Source organism: Galleria mellonella, unplaced genomic scaffold (genome assembly GCF_026898425.1).
Source record: "Galleria mellonella isolate WM207_F2 unplaced genomic scaffold, CSIRO_AGI_GalMel_v1 utg352, whole genome shotgun sequence".
Classification (NCBI taxonomy): Eukaryota; Metazoa; Arthropoda; class Insecta; order Lepidoptera; family Pyralidae; genus Galleria; species Galleria mellonella.
The window spans coordinates 1915174-1938884 of record NW_026442084.1 but is presented as its reverse complement, the minus strand read 5'-3'; the positions used below and the strand labels follow the sequence as shown (position 1 = coordinate 1938884).

The following is a 23711-nucleotide window of genomic DNA, read 5'->3' as shown; positions in this document are numbered from 1 at the left end:
TCGAGAATTTGTTTCATTTCCTTATGTTACTAGTATTTACTGTGCATCTTACTAATATAATAATTAAATTGGATTCCACAAGAGAAAACGACGTTATCTGTGGCAAAACCAGTTATTTTGGTTAAAAAAATATTGAGCTTTTTTTGATAAAATTGCAATTAGAGCAATCTGTAAGTATATCCTTCCAGATAAAAAAAAAAAGTTTTCTAAATCGGTTTAAAACTGACAAAGTTATGAGGCAATAAACATATTTTTTTATACAACTTAGAATGGCAATCAAGCTGACGGTCACCTGATGGAAAGTGGTAACCGTCGCCTATAAACATGAGCAGTACCATGGACATAACAGAGTATACTGTTTCGCCCATGATACCCCCCTTACGTTGCCATTCCTGAGGACTTGGGTGTTATTCCTCTGTACCCTGTAAATTTATTGCCATATTCCACCCTTCAAACCGAAACACAGCCATGCAAACAACTAAATTCTAGTACATACTTATTTTTATGAAAGTTATGCGTATGAGTGTGACTTGTCAGTGTTGCTTTCCTACTTCGTTATCATTTACGACCCTAATTTTAAAAACGACTAAGGGAGTATTTAAAATTTACATCAAACTTACGTTTAACGTTTGACAGTGCCTTGCATGAAAGTTCGTATTCTAAGAACAAGGAATTACATAGAAGGAATAATAAAATAAAAACTGTACATCATATGGTTGCCTCCTTTCTTCTTATGCAAATATGCTTAGTAAAAAAAGTATGAAAGATACGCCATCAATTGCTATTATTGTCAATGATAAATTTTACATTACTAGAATTTTTTTTATTGGTAGAAAATGGAATAATAATAAATAATAACCACCTGCGCTAACGGGATACGTTGGCGGAGCACCAGTGAAGGGTGATAGATGAGAATGATAACAGGCCAGTTAGCCCATCATGATGAATTCATCAGGAATTAATCATGATAGTTTCCAGGAGGAATCGCGAGGAGGTCGACCTGGTTGAGTATATTGCTAGCAATGGGATTCTCAATCTCCATTACTAACAATCCCTTTCCCCCCGACATTACTAGATTAGGTATATATTTGACAGAGTTTATGTAGAAAGTATGCAAGTAGGTTGTACCTGAATTTGGTAGGGTTATGCGGCCGTTATACACTAGCCTGCTATCAATTGTCAATTTTATCATTCCTATGTTTTATATTTTATATTCCTTGTTCTTAGTTCTTATCTAAAAGTGCGCCTCTAGTGGATGGTATCAGAAACTCACATTTTGATACAAAAAAACAAGATATGTTAGACGTAGGTAAACTTGCACTTTTCATCGCCGTTACACTATCCACACATTGTAGACGCTTACCTTATGGCCCATAATTCGATAGCGAGTGCGGAACACGTCTGAATATATAGTTATTTTTTTAAGGGTGGAATATAGTAATGAAGTTAGGGGCAAAGGCAAAATACTTTGGTAGTCAAGAATGACAGCACATGATGAATACCATGGGAATCACAGTTTAGTTCAATAGTAATCAGTGGCAGACTAAAGGAAGGCTGAAGAAACGGTTCGTCCCGGGCTTTTGATCCTGGGGCCTCCAGATGCATCCATTTTCCTCAACCATATCCATACTCTATGTATATTTGTCTAATTTAAATATCACTTGCAAGATTTAAATTAACTAAATAAACATAAACACTGATACATGCGCCACTAAGTCCAGTTTCAAAATTAATTTACAAAAATTCTTAATTGAGAGGCAAAAGTTAGACATTCCAGCAAGTTACCTCTATGTTCCACGTGTCTGCTAGATAAGCTGTCATATCTGTCTGTTTACTGTATATCTATCTATTTACTGTATGGGATAGTCTGGTGGTATTGTTTTATTGTTACCCTATTCCCTTTGGCCGCAACAGAATATCAGTGCTTTGCTCTTTTGAGGGCGAAGCAATAAACTGAGTTGTGGCCATTTTGTATTGTTATGGCACACGCACAAACGAAATATTGTATTTGGCTTTGTTTTTTTTTTATTATTATTATGTTATCTCTCTTTTTATGTTGTAATTTGTGTGCTGTAAGTAATGCAAACAAATTATCTATCTACATACAAATGTGAATTGAATAAAAAGTTTGTAATTACACCAACTTCTTAAACTGGGCGCCTCATGCAGCTTTGCCGCCATGGGCCTCTGACGAGGTTAGTACACCACTGATGTTTGTAGATTCCATTTCCCATACTGTTTACTATTTCATCATCTTCCTATCCTTATCCCAATTATTATTTGAGGTCGGCGTAAAATGTTTTTTATACATATTACAAAACGATTTGGCTTATAGTTTGACGACCAGTCGCCTACGTGACGTCAACCCTCTTTGGGAATGTTTGCCATTTAAAATTGTGGAGTTAAATATCAAAATAAGGGGCGAAAGGGATTGTTAGTAATGGAAACTAAAAATCCCATTGCTAGCAATATACCCAACCAGGTCGACATCCTCGTGGTTCCCCCTGGAAACTATCATGGTTAATTCCTGATGAATTCATCATGATGGGCTAACTGGCCTGTTTTCATTCTTACTGACCACCCTTCACTGGTGCTCCGCCAGCGTATCCCGTTAGCGCAGGCGGGGTTACTATACCATTTTAACCAAAAAATATCAAAATAAAACAAGTGAAATACAATTTTTAAGTTGTTTATTAAAATAATATTGGTTCAACTGAACACAAGATAATGGGACCGGACCTAATAACTGAGTTTTCTAATTTCACATTTCCCTTCGTTCTACAAAATAATATAACGGGCTCGTAAGCCGTGTCTTTACCTCTTAACCATAAAAACAATTTATATAATCTATCAACATAAAAGACCTTTCAGAGGTACAGGCTATTTATAAGATACCGTCGCATTTACAATAGTTAAATTTGGCACAGTCATAATAATTATTACTGATCGTTCACGGAACCTTCGCACATTGACAGCACTAAAATAAATGGTATATATTATTATACACAAGGGGCGAATGAGCATGCGTCTCACCTGATGGTAAGTGATTACCGCCACGCATTAGCACGCAAAATACCGTGAGCATTGTATGCTGCAGGCCTAGTAAAAAGGAATATTTGTTTTTTTTTTAAGATTACAATGTCGTATCTGTTCGGAAATACTGTTGCTGAAAGTCGATTCCAAAGCGTGGTTATGTGTGGAAGAAAGTGCATTAAAAACACATATTAGTGTATATTTATTGTTAAATATTATACAGAGTGAAATATAAATCAGTAGGGTCGATTCTGAGGCACCATTTTTTTAAACAGCGAAACCTTTATTGTAAGAACCTATAAAAATTTTTCCCCAAGATTTTTCTATGGAGGAGGCCTATGTTCAACAATGGACAGATAATGGGTGAGATGATGTTGATAATTGTATATAAAACAATAATTTCACGAAATTTTCCAATTAAAATATTAGTTTCAAATATAAATTTAGAAAAATTTATTCCAACAGCACCATTCCAAGGTTTTTATACCAATGTAACAATATTTACTCTAAAGAAAAATGGATCGAATAATACAAAAAAAAAACCTTCAACCTCATAATAACTCATTCAAAGCATTTAAGTCATGATAGTTTAAAAATTTTGTTATTTCCCAACCAATGTCCATTTGGGAAATATTTACTGTCACAGATAGGACTCCCTGGAGACTTATGATGTCAATTTAACACTGTTTATACGACATGCGTTTTTTACGATGGTGTTTTATTTTGTTTCACTATTTTATAGTTCACTTTAATTACTCGATTATCTAATTATGACATATAAGTCGTGAGCATTTCTTAAAATTAACTAACAGAAATTACTCCGCGTAATAAACCATTCAATCTGTATCTATACAGCTTCAAATCCTGTTATCCAAGAATCGAACCTGTATACTAAGATAAAACTAAAATTTCAATCCACGTTATTACGTAACCCTATTGGGTAAGCATTTTAATTTATTTCAGACAAGCTTGCCTTAACCAGCCATTGAATCTCAGACTGTGCAAGTGTGAAATTGGGTTACTAAGGTTTTTAAATAAAACGTGACTACATAGAACATTAAATGATATAATAAAAAAAAGTTAGTTAATTACTGGCATGTATTATTTATTGCTGCTATAAATGAGGGCCTACCTTAGCTTTTTTTATATTAGATGCAGAAATATAAAATTGAACCTAATAACATTGATAACAAGGCTCTATTAATCAAAACAACGAAATAATTATTTATTAATATTGAAAATTGGACTTAATATTAACAAAAACTAAGTGCAATTTCCTTTAACAAAATGGACGTATGTAACTGTATCAAAAACGTGGTGTCAATAAGCGAAGGCCGGGTTCCCTGGCAATCTGTTTACAGTTCTAGATGGTTTTGGCACGGTTTTGCTTACTTATTAAAAATAGAGAAAAAAAATACTACAAAGTAAAAGAAAGAATGTAGACAAAAAAAGAAATAAAAAGAAATAAAAATTCCTTCTGTAGGAAACAAAATTCAAATTCAAAATAACTGGTTTTTTTTAGGAAATACTTTAAAAAATTAGTTCTAAAAAAAAGAAATCTAATTTATATTTAGAAGACTATACAGTACCCATAGTTTTATTATTGCACAAAGTTAGATTTCATGCAAAATCGTACGGCTGATCATATGTGATATTTTTAAGATTTTACACACTGGTCAATATTGTAAAAAAGTGATTCTTTATCTGTATTTTTTTTTGTCATAGAGCACATAATGTTGTTGTCGTCCTAATAAAAATAACTAGATCTTTATATTGAATTACAATATTCCAATCAACGCAGGCACAATTTAAAAATCATAGTCTTGGAGTCGTATTGCGATTAACAACGTTAAAATTCTTAATAATAACAATAAAAAGTAATTAACAAAAAAAAAGTTGTGTCGAATAAAACAAACCATCGAGAACATTCCGAGGGAAATTAATCACTTTTTATATAATAATAATAATAATAATATAAATGCAATAATTTTTATTTTTAATCTTTATACCAAAAATGCTCTAAATATTGAATTACAAATGTATATACATCGCCAGCTATGTATAGTCTGTGGCTCACAAAAATGTAAAAAAAGAAATCTCTTTCCACCAAATGTGAGACATTGAATTTTCAACTAATATTTTCTTAAAATTCTTTTTATTATAGTAATATGTATAGGTAAGTAGCATAGTACACTTACATTCTAATATGACACAGTTACAATAAACCTATTTTTTATACATTTACATCATGTATGTACTTACACATATACAAAGACCGTATTGTACCAAATCGACCTCAAATATCCGATTCACTGACCAATGGAAAAACAATAAAACTGAGAAGAAATTTTATATTTCTTTAAAACATTCATATTACGGAATACATTGACTTAATGTTGTTAATTCATGAATGTAAATATAGTTGGTTACAATTAATTTATTATTAAGATAAAAAAAAAAAACTCATTAATACCTTGTAACGATTGCGTTAGGAATCTCCATTATGTATTAGTGAACCATATACATTCTATTACAAAAATATTATGTGTACGTATATATATTTAATGTATTTAAATGACATAACTGTATTAGAAACTTCATATAAACAAAAGGTTGTATCAAAATTATAAAAAAGTTAATTTGTGATAATTCTGTAAAAATACATTATATATTTCTGTATTCAATTGTACAATACAGTATTAAAGTTTTTATATACTGTAATTACAATGAAAAAATAACCATTTTTTAATGGAAAGAGTATAGAAACCAAAACTCGATAGTAATATTTGTAGAATTGAACAATTTTCCCCCAACGTTATTCGAACATATGAAATGCAATTTTGGAAATTTCGATATTAGAAATCAATTATTATGGGCACATAATGAGGTCAATTTCTCTAAATTCACATCGGAAAATATTTTAAATCGATAATTTTCGGAGAATTCTGTCACGGACCACCGGGAACTAAATTTAAGTAATTCTGACTCGAATCTTGTCATTCATCATTTGAACTGAATTTTTAGTTCGAAAGATTAAGAATGATTCTTTAGAATTTTAGAACTTTTTATTCCTAGGATAATGTAAAAAAAAAGGTGACTAGAGAAATCGAGTAAATATTTATGGTCGTATTTGTTTTATTCCTTAGTCACTACCTTACATTAATATAGGAATACTCGAAAAACTCGAAATAAAACTCTTTATCAGTTTCACCAGTACGGTAATAGTGGGCAAGAAACCTCTTCTTATAGTGTGGAAATAGTAAGTAAAAGTTAACTAAACAAATCGAGTAAGTATTTATGGTCGTATTTGTTTTATTCCTTAGTCACTTCCCCACATTAATATAGGAATACTCGAAAAACTCGAAATAAAACTCTTTAACAGATTTCGCTAGTGTGGTAATAGTGGGCAAGAAATCTCTTCTTATGGTGTGGAAATAATCCCACATTAAACAAAATTTATTATTTTTATTTTTCACACATCGATATTGAGGAAAGATTTCCAATTTCACAAATATTAATTACTAATTTTTTTTTATATAAAATATATATTAAACAACCTGTATTTCACGTTTGTTCGTTGAAAGGACGAATCGGTACAATATAGTGGTAATAATTTCACTCATACGTTGTGACTAATCTATCCTACAACAGTCTAAAGTGTTCCGTACAACGGAAAATCAATTTTCTCCCCGCAACGCCTTACAAATATATCATACACATCTAAGTGCGAGGGGAAAATATTTCATAAACTAAAAAATTTATTTCTAAATGCTACATGGAACCTATATGGTGCAGGCCGTCGAATGCAGGCAAATCATGGAGGTAAACATATTACTTCATACTTTATAGACACAAGTTAGTAAGAAACTTCAGGGTTTGCAAACACGAGGGGAACTTTGTCACTCTAAATGAACTAATAACTAAGAGAAGTACTAACAAAAAAAAAGTTAAAGATGTAAAAAAAAAAAAAAAATAGAAAACTCGAAACTGTTAATTTCGGTATTTTTTTCATAAAAATATCGAAATATATAAAAATATCGTCCGGACGATTTAGTTTTATTTAAAAGTAGGCTTTGTATGTGAATGATCTTGGTATCTTTTTTTATTAATATAACAGAAAAACGAGTAGAGGACAGATATCAAAACTGTCCCTCGTCCACGCAGACCCTTAAGCAGACTATATTCAATTTTATTTATATGGTGTTAAAGTTCAAAGTGTGAAAAGAACATTGAATTCTGTTTTATGTGTGTGTGTGTGTGTGTGTGTGTGTGTCTGTAGATAATCGATTTGGAAATATGAACATTTCAAGAGAGCGTTGAAAAATATTTTGAGCGTCAGAAAGTTGCGTTATATATCTCTAAATAATTTTCTTTTAAATATTTCTTGAGGAAAGCTTAGGTGATTAGTGTTTATATACGCTTATTCAGGCTTTACGATGGTCAGAAAGTTATATAAAATATATATTTATCGGATATTTAGATAAACCACATACACAGATGGAAAATAACCTAAATAATTCATGGTTCAACTAAATTCATACAATTAAAATATATATTTTATACTGGTTAAATTAATTTACCAAATAAAGTAAAAATGGCAAACAAATCTTGGGATAAGTACACTACACTACACTGGCACATTTAATGTAGTTACAAGAGTACATTTTTTTTTTAATTCAAAATTCAAAATTCAATAATATTTCATATATTAAAACAGATATTATAGAATCTATTAAAAATTAAACACATTCCCGAAAATATATAAACAATAAATATTTAGAAGTTTCATTTATAGTTTTAGACGTTTAATTTAATGTAAGAATTATGAATAAACTCCTACGATAGACACAGATATAAAAAATAATCAGAAAGTATGTACTCCAATTGCAGTTGTCCAATATGTCATATATACATAAAAAACAAAAACGTAGAAACAAAGCGAATTAATTATATTAGTGTTCGGTACTAAGCTTTCCTCTTTGAACAAATATTTAAAGTGAAACTAATGCCACAGCATAGAAAATATTCAAGTAAATAGAACAGTGTACATCAAGGACATCGGGTAGACCGGTCACGAACTGATCGAATTAACTCTCATATTTTTATATCCAAATATATAATTTTTATATTACTTAAACTGCTGCAGCTTAAAAAGTGAATTAGAATTAATTAGATGTCTATTTTTTTTTTATTTTAGGGAGACAAACATGCAGACGGTCCAACCTGAAGGAAAGCGGCTACCATCCTTTTTTTTAATACCACTTAGAATGGCAAACAAGCTGACGGCCCACCTGATGTAAAGTGGTAACCATCGCCATAGACATGAGCAGTACCATGGACATAACAGAGTATACTGTTTCACCCATGATACCCCCCATGCGTTGCCATTCCTGAGGACTCAGGTGTTATTCCTACCCAGTAAATTCACGCCGTACCCCACCGTTCAAACCGAAACACAGCCATGCAAGCACAACTGCTTCACGGTTGAAACACGAATGGAACAGAGGTACCCAAACAATCGACTTTTGTACAAAGTCTCCCTCTGGTACCGTCGCCCATGAATACCTGATTCACGAGAGGAGTCACTTGTGCGTCGCCGATCTTTAATTCAAGAGATAGTGTATCTAAGTTCAAAAACTGATTTAAATAATAATAAAGAAATATCGAAATATCCAAACACCTTTAGACTCTTTACATTTATAATTTTTTTAAATTTTATTTATCTATTTTTTCAGAATGTTTAATTAATAGAGGAAAAGTCAAGAGACATACAAAAAATATTTTTGTTTCAATGCAATAACCGTCACGCCTGTTTCCCATTGGGGTAGACAACAACTTTGTAACACAAAATGGCCCATTTCGGTTAGACCACTTTTGCGGTCTCCTCATCCGAATTATTATATTATTAAATTATTATATGAATGAAAATATGAAAATAAAAATCATAATATGATTTTTTTTTAATTTAGAATCTAGATCCCACATTCACAGCATGAAGTGGTGAGTTAACTTAATTATTTTGAATCCTTTTAAATAAACAATAATTAACCAAAATGGCACAATTGTTTTGACTAGCCATCATAAATAGATTAAAAAAAAAAACTATGGCAAAAAGACTTGCTTCCAAGCTAAAATTTCTTTAAAAAAAAGTTAACAAATCTCAAAGTGCTAATGGGTGTCTTATTTTTTTTATCGTATTATGTGTTTTTAAAGGTATGTGCGACTGTTAACAATCTATTACTCAATCATGAGCAAGAGTTGTACACTCTTGATTTGTATCTTAATCACGTTTGCAAAATTATTTGAACCTAATATTATTTTTATTCAATAACAATGAATAAAGAATAAATCAATGGTTATTCTATTTTTTTTTTTTTATTCATAGACAATGGATAGCGTAAGTGCATTTAGAAATGTTATTTAAAATTATTTATTTGGATAGAAAATTATGAGTGAAATATAAAAATGCAAATGACTCGATTCGGACTCGTTATTGAGATCATTTAGAATGGCGTTTGTGTGTGTGTGTGAATTCAATCATTCGTGCTGAAGGAACCTTATCGATTTAGTAACAGTAATATTCCCAACAAGTAAGTGGTTTGGATGCGAGAAATACTAAACATTAGTTATAGATGTCTTAATGAAAATTTAAAGAAAATGTTAGGCCACGTTTTCACCGAGCTTAAAGTTATACTCGATTAGAGCAGAACTTCAACGCTAGATGGCGCTATTTGGAAGTTTCATCAAATTTATGAGCCAGTAGCCAGGTGAAGTGGATAAAAAATATCAATCGATTTAAGGCGACGAATCACAAATATTAGAAATCTCAATTTTTGTCAACAATTACGAGACATTTGGGACTGATATTTGTGTATTTCATTTATCATTTCCTTAACACGTGATTGATAAAAGAACCGTGTACCGATATGGGCCATGGTGCGCCCATTGATGAATCACATACTAAAGGCTAGGGGTTCACGAGTACAGTCGCAGAAAAATAGTTTTATTGTTATCCAAATTCAACCCAACATTGATGACTTAGTTGACATTTATCTCTGTGAAGATTCTTCATCAGAATCATTCAAATCTTCAAAATATGTCTGCCATTTCTGTTGAAGTAAGTTTTATTAGCTGTGTCAGATGCTTTGTATATCCTGAATACCAAATAATAATTGCTATGTGAGCGCAACAACCTACGGTTCGAACCCCATTTTTGTAGGTACAATAGAAAGACTTTATTGCGTCTTTTCCTTGCATTTTTTTGTCAGTTTCAAAGTTTAAATTTTGACCGTTACCACCGTCACCGAGAGGAGGTGCTCTGGTCGTAAAAAGAATTACAGTGTCCTATAATATTTCACAGATAAATTATAGGCGATATTGTCACAAATGAAATGGGTTCCTGACACCTTAATATAATATAACGCAGTTAACTTTTTTGCTAACGAGGTATCCCCACCAAATATGTTCATAAGAACGATATATACTACCGATATAGGTGATGCACTATCTAATACTTCGGGACTCGTCATGGCCCAGAACCCATACTATCCGGGGCACGGTTCTTCGTCATGGCCCAGAACCATAGATACTATCCAGGACACGGTCCTTTCATAACAGAGAACAAAATCGCAAAAACTGTTTTCTTTAAACAGGTTTACATTTTACAAGGAAACGGGACTGATTTAAGACTTAAAATTTTCTGGATAGATTAAACTAACACATCAATATGCACATTATTTTTTATGTAATAGTAAATAGTTTTTAAATTAAACAAGACATACTGATTTGGCGAATAAGACCTTTAAAAATTAACAAGCTCACGCAGATTTTTGTATGCATTTTGCACCCCGCAGTCGGACTTCAGGCGAGCACAGCCCGTCGGTAGCAAACGTAAAATTACTGGGGTTTAAGTAGGTTGTGGAGGGGGGTGGGGGGGGGCAGCATCCGATTTTTAAATAATTGTTTATTTTTAAAGCGTTGCCTTAATAATCACAAGCATGCTCCACGTCTTCACCCTCGCTAATGGCCAAAAAATTTGTTTGTAAACGTTTGATAGATTTATAAACAATAATTATACACTAAAATGCCAGTATTTCTCGTTGTCAAACAACAACAAAACATTTTAGCACCTGTAAAAATAATCGTCGGACTTGTAAGCAGACAACTACGTGAAGTTCTAAACGTAGCAGCTATTGTCCTTACTTGTATCACAACCAACACGACTCGTTTCCGGACCCGAATACTAGATGGCGCTCGTTTGTTTTTAACAACGTTTCACAGATGGCGCTTATTGAAAATTATCACATCAAAAACTAGTGAGCACGAACACCGTTGAAATAGTGAAGTGATCATTTTCAGTGTATAAAAATATGACTAGTTGCACAATATTATAACTTTACCTCGGTTGTGTTAGTCTCTCAAGCTAAAATTATTATATGGTACACTGTATCAAACGCCACTGGTCCGCGCACTGTCGTGTTCTGGCAGGCACCTTTAAGATTCCGCTGTCACTATGATACTGATATGACTTCGTGGCCCGGTCTCGCTTGCGCCGCTCGCGGCCACGACTGGGATGTCAGCTGGCCGACAGAGAGGGGGTTATTTGCGTCCCTGGGGTTGGTCCCTACAGGGTTGCGGGGAGGGTTTGGTGGGGGGTCGGACGCTGGTGACGCTAGAGAGGAAAGGGCGCTGAGCCCTCCCGGACTGGAGGCGGAGTTGAGGGGTGTGTCGATGTCTCCGTCGCTGGACGCGTCTGACATTTCCTCCAGCTTCACATCCTCTTCAGAACATGGTGACTGCGGGGTCGCCATCGGCATCGCGATGGTCCCTGACGCCGCTGCCAGGGCTTCCATGTAGCGTACGCATTTTTTCTTCCGCCTGTTAACATTTATACGTATAATAAGTCATAACATATCAATTTTATATTGTGATCTTTTCATAATCTTGGTGAACTAGCACATTTATTGTGTACATGTATATACATATGTAACGGAAAATTAATGAACTCGTTCATACATTACCGTTGCATATATATATATATATATATATATATATATATATATATAACAATAAACCTATTTTTACATATTATAGCGTATCTTATCACTTTCTTTCAAGTAAAAAATTTTGCTAGAAAAAAAGAGATAAAACACGTCAATAACTAGATTAGGTTTACTAGTCATTTGAGATTTTGATATATTTTTAACAAACTATATAAATAACTGTAACATTAAATATAACTATTTTCAAGATTATGATAAGATCACACAAACAAATATATAATAAGCTAAAAAATTACCTACTTAATAGTAAACACAGATTAAGAGAAAAAAAAAAAACAATAAAATAAAAAACGTTAAACTGTAAACTCCATGCTGGAAATGTTAAACGTTACTATTCGAACGAATGGTTAAAGCACTCGGAACACAATAACTGTACACTCATGCTCAGTTACTTGATGTTAAACTTGTAATGGAATATCGGAGCATCACCAAAGCAGAGACCTAGACATTGATTTAATTTAAATAGATGTCGCAACTCAATAAATTTATTCGGAAAATATCTTATAATTTTTTCCTAATAAATTTATAACTTTTCTCACACTTGCATACACACACAAATTCACACACACACACACACACATATACGCACGCAAACACACATTTTTTATATTAACATGTAAGCTGTTATTTTCAAATTTACAATTTTTCAATTTATTGTCGTTGCTAGACATAAAAAAAAATGTTTTCATTGTAACTACTATACGACTTCATTGGTTTGCTTTGGAATCCTACAATGAGGAGGAGGGCGTTGATATTCGCGACACAGTTTTATACTTCTGCGGATAAACAGATAGATAGATATTCTTTATTGTTTCCTCCAAAAGATTACAATAGTAAACTTATTATAAATATAAATAATATTGTAATCAATGTTTTTATCGCGAATAAAGAATTATTATTATTATTACAAGAGCCATCTAATGGTAAATAATTACCATAGCATATGACGCCTAACACAATTTCTCCAAACAAGGATTAAATCTAATCGATAGATATGCTCTTGTTGTTATATATTATTATTAATTTATTGAAATTGAAATCATTTATTTGCTGGAATAAGGCACATTTTAATAGGTGTTATTTTACAAGAAAAATAGTCCAATCTTATTCTGCCAAACTGTAGGCGTGCAAATATAAAAACTAATTAAACAAAAAATTTAAATAATTTAATCATAATAACATATACATTTGCAATGATATTTTGTCACTTTTTGTATCTATTCATGTCAATTCATTGTAATATAAATTCATTAAAAATATTCTATATTCATGAATAATTATATTAATTGTAAGTAAAAATGCCATCTCTTGACAAGATGTAATATATATTTTGTTATTTAAAAAAAAAAACTATATCTATCAATGTACGCAAAAAAGTTAATCTTGAACAAAAACTACTGAGGGGATTTAAATTAAACACACGTTACTTTGTGTTATTCACGCGAGCAAAACCGCGGGAAATTGTTAGTTTTTAATACACAAAGATTTTAGATCCACTTGTAAATAACTAACTCGCTTAGAAAGACGCTACTAATTTCTATATCAGTATTAAAAAATATCTTTTCATCATTCAGGAATTCAAACATTTTTATGTTTAAATATTTTACTTCCATACAATTAAACTATCATTAGGTTCTGTGATGATATACCAATTCTTATAAAGTTTGTACACTTTAAAAGACAGACAATAAAAAAAAAGATGGCCGTTTGGTCCCAACATAGAATAGATCACCCTATCTTATTCTGTGTGTGTAGTCAAGCCGACTAAGGTAAGACGAGGGATGGGCAGCAGTGTCCCTCCTAAAATATTTCTAAAGCCTGACCGCGGTTGCCAATCCGCCTGCCAAGCCTGGTCACTACTGGCACAACCCCCCAAGAGGAAGGCTTACGTTCAGCAGTGGACAGTTAAAGGCCGATATATGATGACTTTAAAAGACTTAACATAATATAAGATATTGTTTTTAAAATAGCAATAATTCGACAACAGGTTTAGCTTTGGTGCATCTCCATACAGAAATAATTTATTAAGCAGACATCTACCTACAACAAAAATAAAAAAAAAACCATTCCAATAAACTAAACAGCAACGTCAACTGAGCAATTGTTTCAAAACACAAATCCGATATGTTGGTGTTGGTAGAACTTATTATTTATATACATTTATAAACATACCATACCCGTAACATACCTAAAATAAATACAGAGGGCCTACCATGAAATATCTTTCAAAATTTCGGGGTCGAACGAAACATAAATTCGATGTTAAAATTACATATAATAATACATAGCGTTTAAAAATATTAAAAATGTTCAAATATCGTTCTAAATATAAGATTTATGACGAACGAAACGTTAAGCTCCATTTACTGAGCCGATTTCGGTATAAACAAAAACATGAAAATGAGTACGAAAATCCGTATCGTAGACTCCTAGATTATAAGTTTTTAAACTTATCTTAGCTATAAGAGTGAATGTTTATTTATTTCTAGTTAACTGAATTAAAAAATAAATATAATTGTTTGGTAGGTATGTTTTTATAAATAAATCTTTTTTATAACACAGAGAGTAAACAAAAATGCGGCTTAGTTGATGTTAAGTGATTACCGCCGTCGTAAAATCGTCAAAATATTTAATAAAAAATATATAGTAAAAAAAAATTAACGTGTAAACCTTCATTTCAAAATGGAAACCAAAATGTTATTGTACGAATATTCGTGATGTTTGATAAAAAAAAAAAAATCATATGCGTAGATACCCTTTACCTACCTCAGTGCAGTGTCGTCCCGTTTAGTAATAAACCATTTTGGTACCAGCTATTAAGTACTAAAGAAACATCTATTCAACTACACAAGGCAACTAATCAACACCAACACATCTCTATCATCACTTCATCATCATCACTAACTGACCGTGGGTCGTCCTTCGGCGGCGACGGGCCGGCACTAGAGGTTCACGTATGTTGGCTCCTGTGGGGGGCTACCGACCAGACTGGCTGGGGGGAGGGGCGTAGCCGGCTCTGGTCGGAGCAGCCCTAGCCCTCCAGATACCATTACGCTACTTGATTCAGGGCTAACGCCCGGATGTTAGACAATACGAGTAGATTTGATAATTACGAAAAGTTTAATATAACAGAGTAAATGAATTGTGAATTAGGTAAAATTAATTTAAATGTTAATGATAGAAGACGTAAATAGAATAACGATAGAAGAATAATGCATGATATATTAAAAATAATAATATTTAAAGAATCGAAATAAATATATATGGAAATAGTATAAAGGATCGAAATAAAGGTAAAGAACGTCAAGTAGCGTTTGGTAATAAAAACAAAAAATAAACCATGGAGCATAATAAACAAATAATGTCACCAGTAGTGCCAGCCGAATGCAGCATCGATCCGTGAGAAGCGGCAATCATGAGTGGAAAAAACATTTCAATAAGTATACAATGTACCTTTACAATGTTCACAATAAAAGATATTAATTAGAATCGTCAATATTTAAAATAAAAAGCGAGAACAATTCAGAAAATGTGTCAAGATTTTTTTGAAAGCTTGATGTCTATCGACAAATGATTGCCCTTTCTCTATACACTTCTCTGCTATACTATTTCCTATGTCAACTACATATTCACTCTTTGTCTACTTTCAAAAAAATCTATTCCGTGACATCTACATATTTGGATGTTATTTCTTTGTGAAAAGACACATTTTCTGAATCATTAACTGCTTCGCTCTTTGCTAATTATATATCGCTACTCTCAAAAGAGCGTAGATATTGTTTTAAACAGAAATATAAAACAGAAAACACAACATCTACAACGATTTTTATTTAAAAAATAAAATTAAACTTAAATTGTACGACTAGGCTCCTCTTGGACTTGCCGTAGAAAAAGACTAAACGATAAGCCAAGTCTTTCCACATAGAAACAATATATTAAATCGGAAATAAGGGTAACTAACAATAACGTATTGTTGACGCGGAATTTATAACAAAAATTGGCTATAAGCAAAAAGAAATAAAAACATTAATAAAAGTAATCACCTGCAGGGTTTGCACCACTGGTTTTGTTGGTCGAGGCCATACCTCGCTCGGCATTTCTTCAAATTATTTCCTGGAAGTTGCATTAAATAATGTTAGAGTCCTATCTTTCAAACCTTCAATATTTGCAGATGAAAACGAAAAATACTTTATTTGAAATTGTCTCTTCAGCAAATTAAAATATGATTGCAAATCAATTATTTTTATGACAAAAGTTACATAGAAACATATAAATTTATATGTTTAAAAAAGGATTGTGATGTCTAGTAATTTTTTAACTCTTGCGTAATAATTATTCAAATAAATATTGCGAATGTCGAAATTGCGAAATGGAAATTAATTTACTGGAAATCATACTTGAAGCATCTTAAAAGAATGTAACTAATACCACTACGAACTACAAAAAAGCACTCATGCACCAAACCCTTCAAACATGTTAGTTTCATGCAGAGATCAGGACTATGGATGGGACAAAAGAACAGGATAAAACGGAAAAAACATTGGTTTTAAAATAACATACTACACGCATAAACTTTCAAAATAATAACTAACTACGCTATTTGGAAATAAACCACAAATAAAGATGTCGCTTATAAGCAAAATTGAAGCAGAATAGGTTCTCCGGAATCAAAATAAATTAAGTTCATTTGGCCAGTATCATTAAACACCGCAGACACAGAAGCATCAGCAGCTTTGTTGAAATCAAAATATCTATTTGCCGGTACATCCTCACTCTTCGTATGAGTGGTCACTGCTCGGGTCTTCTCTGATGTACCGTGCGTGGGCGGTTGCGTCCTCCTTGTCATGCATAGTGTCTCATACTCCTTTGCGTACTTTAATACCATATCGAGAAGGCTGTCCCAGCCTTTCACTGAGCACATGTTACTAAGAATCCCTGCAAAGCAATTGCTCTAGTGTTCAAATATTGACTCATGAATAAAACATGCACGCTCCCCAAAATCGTAGGCGGCACTTCGGGCAGAATAGTAAGCCAAAAACCGGGACAACCTTCGAAGGAGTGCCACTTACATCAGGGTATTTCGATAAAATAGCGTTTGTAATTACAAAAAAGAAATAAATAAATGCGATAAATATTTAAATAAAAAATACTGGTATACTTCTACAACCTGTACCCCAACCAAAGACATTCGGCAATATTACTGATGTTCGGTCTAGAGTTCAAAGTAATTGAACTCCCGCGGGGGAGGCAGGACATAACGGGTGTGGGAGAGGGAACAACGAACGTCTCCAAGCTTAATCCTTCATTAATTGACCTCATTTTTTAATGAGACGGCCGAGTTTATCGCCCGTAATGCTGTTACGAGTACGTATACAAATGACAAGACGTCCGTTGCTCGGGACATGTGTGGGCATCGAGACCGAGTGCGGTACGGTAGAACGCGCGATGCGATCACAGCATTAATGGGAAGGGATGATGACTCGATAAGCGGGACGCAATTGTCGACGGAGTGAAAGGCAGTACCTCCATCGGTTGTCTCCTGTTTTCGCTTCCTCTTCTTGCCCCTTTGCGTATTAGCCCTAGACGACCAATCGGGATAGAGCTGCATATGCAGCTGGCGTTCCCGGCGCGCCAACTCGTAATACTTGGCTTGCTCCTCGCGTCCAAGCGCATGCCACTGATAATGGAACCGCGCCGCAATATGGAAAGAAAAGAGAAATGCACTTCCACGATGGGTCACTCGGAATCCGCGCGTCCCTACGCTGGTGCTAGAAAAACAGCCCGCGTGAGCAGCCCTCGATAAATTTTGATCCTACTATAGAATGAGAATGGCCAATTGTGTGACGTTCCTCACAGAACCTATTCTGCGGTCGGTATCGGAGTCGCGGCTGGTCTATACATATAACAAACCAATATAATTTCCGATAGGGGTGTAGGGTGTACAGCACGGTCACTCGACGACTACAGTACACAAAACACGAAACAACTAGCCGGCGCGAGGCGGCGCGCGGTGCGGACGACGAGCGACACGCTTGACGTCGCCTAACCGTCGCGGAGACATCGCGGAGATGTCGCCGCGCCGTCGCCGCGCCGCGCCGTACAACTCCGACTCGTGAGCAACGGTTCCAGCCGCTTTTCTAGCACAGGCACCGCCGGCGCCGCGGTACATGACACACGTAACAGTTGAGTAACACGCACACACGCACACTCACATACGGGACGGATCGGGTTACGGATGCTCATGTTAGTGTGACAAGCCGGTCATTGTGTCTCCCGGGCCCCGGGTACGGGTCGGCAAGCAAGAGTCTCCTCGGGCAGGGCGTTGTTAGTGCGAGGGGAGTCTTGCTCGAATCCAAGGAGGGACAGTAATGGGACAGTGTGGGGTGAAGCGAGTGTACAGAAGCGTCGACGTGACAACCCAGCCCCTCGCGTGTCGGGTACAGTCCTAGGGTCCAATACCTCCCAGCTCAGCGGGACTGCGATCCTTTTTCCGTTTTTTCTTTTTGGAACCATAACCGTAGTTGTCCCTTGCACTCCAACCGGGATACAGCTGCATATGGAGCTGTCTCTCCTGTCTCGCTTTTTCATAGTACTTTGCTTGCTCCTCGCGACTCAAGGAATGCCACTGTGTATTATGACACCAGGATATTGCGTTACCAACGGTCGTTTCCACATCGACGACCAGAAATCAGACGTTCCATTGGTTTGATCCCGTTTCGTGTATTCCCGATTTGGCAACTTAATTTGAATTGTTAATATTTATTTATCGTTTACAGATAATTATAAATTTATCTTGGATTGGTTTTGTGAAGATGCTACCAAAATAATAACGGACGTGAATTTTATTGAAATTCGTTTATTACTGTCCGCGTTTCATTTTGAATATATTAATAGGGATTCGAAATTTAAAAGTTAAATTCGTATAAACGCAATACCTTCAATGTCCACATAATATCAAGCTTGCGTATTGCAAACATTAAGAATGATTCTGTAATCACAAACATAAACTAAAAGTACCAAATGAGAATAAACGAAACTGGACAATTACTCTTGAAACTGAACATCTGTGATTACAATTATATAGTCATGAATATGATACGTTATTCTTGTTAGGAATGAGATTACGTTCTCGGAACGCGTATCGGGTTCGATTCTCAGTACTGAAACACTAGTATCAGCGTTTATTCTTCAATGCATCTATTAGACAAGGCGATTGCGCATTGTCTTTTAAATTCATAACAAGATTAACAGACAAATAACAGTAAAAACGGAACATTATTTATGGCCACTTTAGATAAATAAAAAAAAAAAGAAAATTTACATTTTAAATAGGGTCAATAAAAAAGGTTTAAAATAAAAAATTAAATTAAATAATAATATTTAGAACGACGGATTTAAATTTAAATTTCGAACTCACCCGTCTGCCAAGTATCTGGTTGATGGCTGCGGATTCCTTGAGCGTGCACTCTGCGACCACTTTCGCCCTCATTTCTTTCATGTACAACATGAAGGCGTTCAGTGGTTTTTTTATATGAGGCTTCTTATTCTGCTCTTTGTTGTTACTGTTCGCTGAACTTTCAGCTGGTTTCTCGTTGGCACTACCGCTGCTGCCTTTCTCCAACGACCTGAAGGTTTAAAAATAATTGATATATGAATAGCGGCAAAAAACAATTTTTGGGAAAGTTTGATTCTAACCTCTTTGTAATACATTAATTTTTTAATACATTATAAAATTTTGTAATACATTACAAAATTTACAATAAAAAGGTAAAGTGTAATGACCTCAAATACATGTGATTAAAATGCATACATATACAGATATATAAGTAGATGTAAGGTTATGTAAACACATCTACATGGCTATTGTGACATCATAGACGAGTATTGTTCTTTTTTTTATATGTCGATATAGTGTTTAAAAATTTATTACAAACTTAAGAGAGCATTATAATAATCTTTTACGTAATAGTTTAAAACTTTGTTTTAGAAAAAACAAATAATACTTCGACTGCAAAAAAAGGAAAAAAATATGGGAGCAACACGTTTTACTCGGAAGCTTCTGCGCTTCTAGACGGAGCTAGGTTGGCTGCACTAGCCACGACTCATACGCACAATGGCCCAAATGAGAGGCTAAGCGCGGAAAATGGAGTCCTTTTCACATTCACATTCACGTTTTACTCTTGCAGATTACAATTGTAGAAGGAATTATTAAAATCATAGTATCAAAAAAAATCCAGACAAATTGTATACAATTGCTATAAATTTTAGACATACACAAAGACATGCTATATTTTTTTTAATTTTGTGCTGAATTTAATTATAGAAACTACAATTCTTAAACATAGAATCCTTCAGTGACATAAGTATCCCTTAGATGTGTAATCCCGAAATTATTAGGGGAACAGGTGATAATGCGATCAAAACGGGCATAGACGCAGTAAACAGCTATAACTGACACAGTGTGGATTACATGGTGTCATAATATCAAACTGTTGTAAATAATAATCACTACATTCTATAAAGTCGCTGTCGCTGTCTACCAGAGGGAGACTTTGTACAATAGTCGATTGCTTGGGTACCTCTGTCCCATTCGTGTTTCAACTGTGAAGCAGTTGTGTTTGCATGGCTGTGTTTCGGTTTGAACGGTGGGACATGGAGTGAATTTACTGGGTACAGAGGAATAACACCTGAGTCCTCAAGAATGGCAACGCATGGGGGGTATCATAGGCGAAATAGTATACTCTGTTATGTCCGTGGTAGTGCTCATGTCTATAGTCGACAGTTACCACTTTCCATCAGGTGGACCGTCAGCTTGTTTGCCATTCTAAGTTGTATAAAAAAATATATATATTGCCAACTCCTATTAAGAGATAGATTTATAGAAATGCCACCTCAGAATTGGCCCCTTTGACAATTTATTAACACTTTTAAACACTGTGCCAGTTTAATCTAGCTCTATGCATCAATATGGTAATAATAATATTAGGTGTTAACGACACAAGACGACAATAAACACATACACGTCCTGTTGGAAATAGACGCGTGTTTCCGGCGATGGACAGACACATGTTTACGTTTCAAGATTTAACAAACTCACTGACAACTATGTTTAAGGTAGATAATACTTTGGTTCATGAACAAGATGTGATTGTTGCAAACAAGAAAATAGACTTAATCCGAAGTACATAGTAATTAAATTGCCTTGTTTTTTAATAAAAGACTTGTTTCTCTTATAAACAAATAAGATATTCACAGCATTAATTAATAAGGTTTAAATTTGTTTGTTTTGTATTTGCAATGATTCACCTGTGTGATTGTAGAATTGTATTTAGTCAACATAACATTATCTCTATGAAAGAAAGTTTGTTGACCAAAAACTTTAAATCTTGAATAATAATATCATTGTGAATTAACGCATATTTTTATTCTACTATAAAAATCATTTTTTTTTTTTTATATAAAATAACTACATTACCACAATACAAAACAATAAAAATAACGTTCAGTTTAGAACCGTTAAAAAAAAAAACAAAAGAATGCTGATAAACGACTTCCTGAAACACGAAAATGAAAATAGAACCTATAAACTGAGGTGTCACCAGAAGCAACACTAGTTAATATGTCCGATATAGATTTTTATACAGTAAATTAGTTCCCAGAATACGGGATCGAGTTAAATGAACGACTTCCTTCGAGAGCCGTTTAAAAATGGGAAAATATAAAAAGAGCGCCGGGTATTATGCGCCCGCGCATACGCCACCAAACGAGGTATTCAGTGGCGCACACGCAGTAATTATGTGTTATGTACTGTTTGCATATCAAGTTTTTATTTGTGTAAAACTTATTTTTCATCATTTTAGTTGTCGTTACATTATTGTCCAGGTTGTCTGTAAGAGATTGCTTTTAGCGATAAGGCCGCCTTTTGTATATGCATATTCTGTATAAATACTCCTTGTATACATCTCTATTGTGCGCAATAAAGAGTTTTATTATTGTTATTATTATATAAAGATAATTTAATAAGCTAGATTAATAAAACCACAGGTGTTTATTATTTAAATATTCAATGTTTTAGATTTTTAACGTGTCAAAGAAACACATTACTAGTCTTAATCAAATATTACTTCGCAGCAGGAAACAAATACACGTCGGGAGCAGGTAATAAATGATATTTCATCAATCTCGAATCCATTAACAGTAGATATAACTTGTTGAGGATAATTTTAGACATTAGCTATTTATTGTTCAGATATTGTCATTGTTAATAATTATTAAATATTATAATAGTGCACGTGGTGTTCGCCTGTAAAAGATTTTTACATTAGGCAAAATTATTTTTTGTTTTATTGATTAAGTAGCATGTAAAATGTAACAGTTGTAGATAAGCATAATTAAATAAAATAAATATTAATTATTTTTTATATTTTATCTGGAAACTGCACACACATTTCGGATGTTTCTAACTTTAATAGTTTTGATTTTTCATTGAATAACCATACAACAATTATAGTTAAAAGCTCTTTGTTTATCTATTTTTTGTAGTTCCATGGTAAATCAATGGAATTTATAAATATAAAATTTGCTTTAAATTGCTTAAAAGTAACTTAAAACCTAAAGATAAACTTGTGTCTGTTACAAAATAAACTTTTGAATAGAAAACAATCTTAAAAATATGCGGACGAATTCATAAATTAACATATACTAGACGAATTTTTATATTATTATTCACTTAATCGATTCTATTTGACAGTAACAGAACATCAAATGATTTAAAGTAATGTTCGAATAGAATTTCCTCAAAATTAAAAATAATAAACGCAAAAAAATAATATTTATGGCGATAAAATATTTGTAAAAATAAAAGGGACATGATTTAATAGATGTCGGCGGTTATTTATTTAATTGAAATTCTACAACAAAACCTAAATCAACGCTTGTAGTTTTCATTTATTTGAATCGAATATAAAAACAATTTTGCGTGTTGAGTGTCGTGACGATAAATCGTTGACGCGAATCGAATAAACTGTCAATGTGTCGTTTGCATATATTTTTAAATCTGGTTTTAGGTGTAACGGTTCAGTTAAAAATTATTAATTAAAAAAGCTGTTCCGTCTCCGTTGCTGACCGTACCCGGGGGCCCGTTAACCCGGGGCGTCTCGTATATCATCTTAATTAAATTTCTCCTCGAAGCTTATTTACATGATTGCACCTGGACTTTTATGTATATAATAGCATTCGGTGCTAGCATGAGCGATGTTGAAGGCGAGTCATTTGTCAAATTAACTTATTAAAAAGAAAATTAATCTTAGATTGCACCTTTTGTTTTAATCTAAGGAATTAACATGATATTGTAGTTTATTAGTTTGTTACTCAAGTTACAAGATTAAAGTCGTGAGTTCGATTTTGATCAACATTAAATGTATATTTTTAAACGAATTCAATTCGAATGCGTTCAAGTAATCATACCCGTCAAATGTGATCGACTTTTAATGATTTTTTTTAATAGAGAAAGAGTTTATGCTCATATTAATAAAGGCCAGTTAATTAGTATGATAATTAGTTTCTTTTTTTAAAAAGCATAAAAATATTTTAGATTTTTATTAAAATTTTAGTTAT

The 23711-nt window shown here is 33.4% G+C and overlaps 1 protein-coding gene across 8 annotated transcripts in view; it reads right to left on the bottom strand.

The window, feature by feature from the left end:
- Nucleotides 1-2673: 2673 nt before the first annotated feature.
- Nucleotides 2674-23711, bottom strand: part of LOC113519401 (protein pangolin, isoforms A/H/I/S) — a 210285-nt gene continuing 189247 nt past the window's right edge. For 3 of the 8 annotated variants that reach the window (XM_052897013.1, XM_052897015.1, XM_052897014.1), the window contains exons 9-12: nt 19513-19720; nt 18555-18720; nt 16139-16208; nt 2674-11910 (exon numbers count right to left, since the gene is read on the bottom strand). In XM_052897013.1, the coding sequence (XP_052752973.1) occupies nt 11544-11910; nt 16139-16208; nt 18555-18720; nt 19513-19720 (811 nt within the window). In that variant the 3' untranslated portion in view covers nt 2674-11543. Of the gene's footprint in view, nt 11911-15004; nt 15165-16138; nt 16209-17617; nt 17773-18554; nt 18721-19512; nt 19721-23711 lie in introns of those variants that run through there. The other 5 variants (XM_052897018.1, XM_052897017.1, XR_008253089.1 and 2 more) reach the window with 5 other exon arrangements.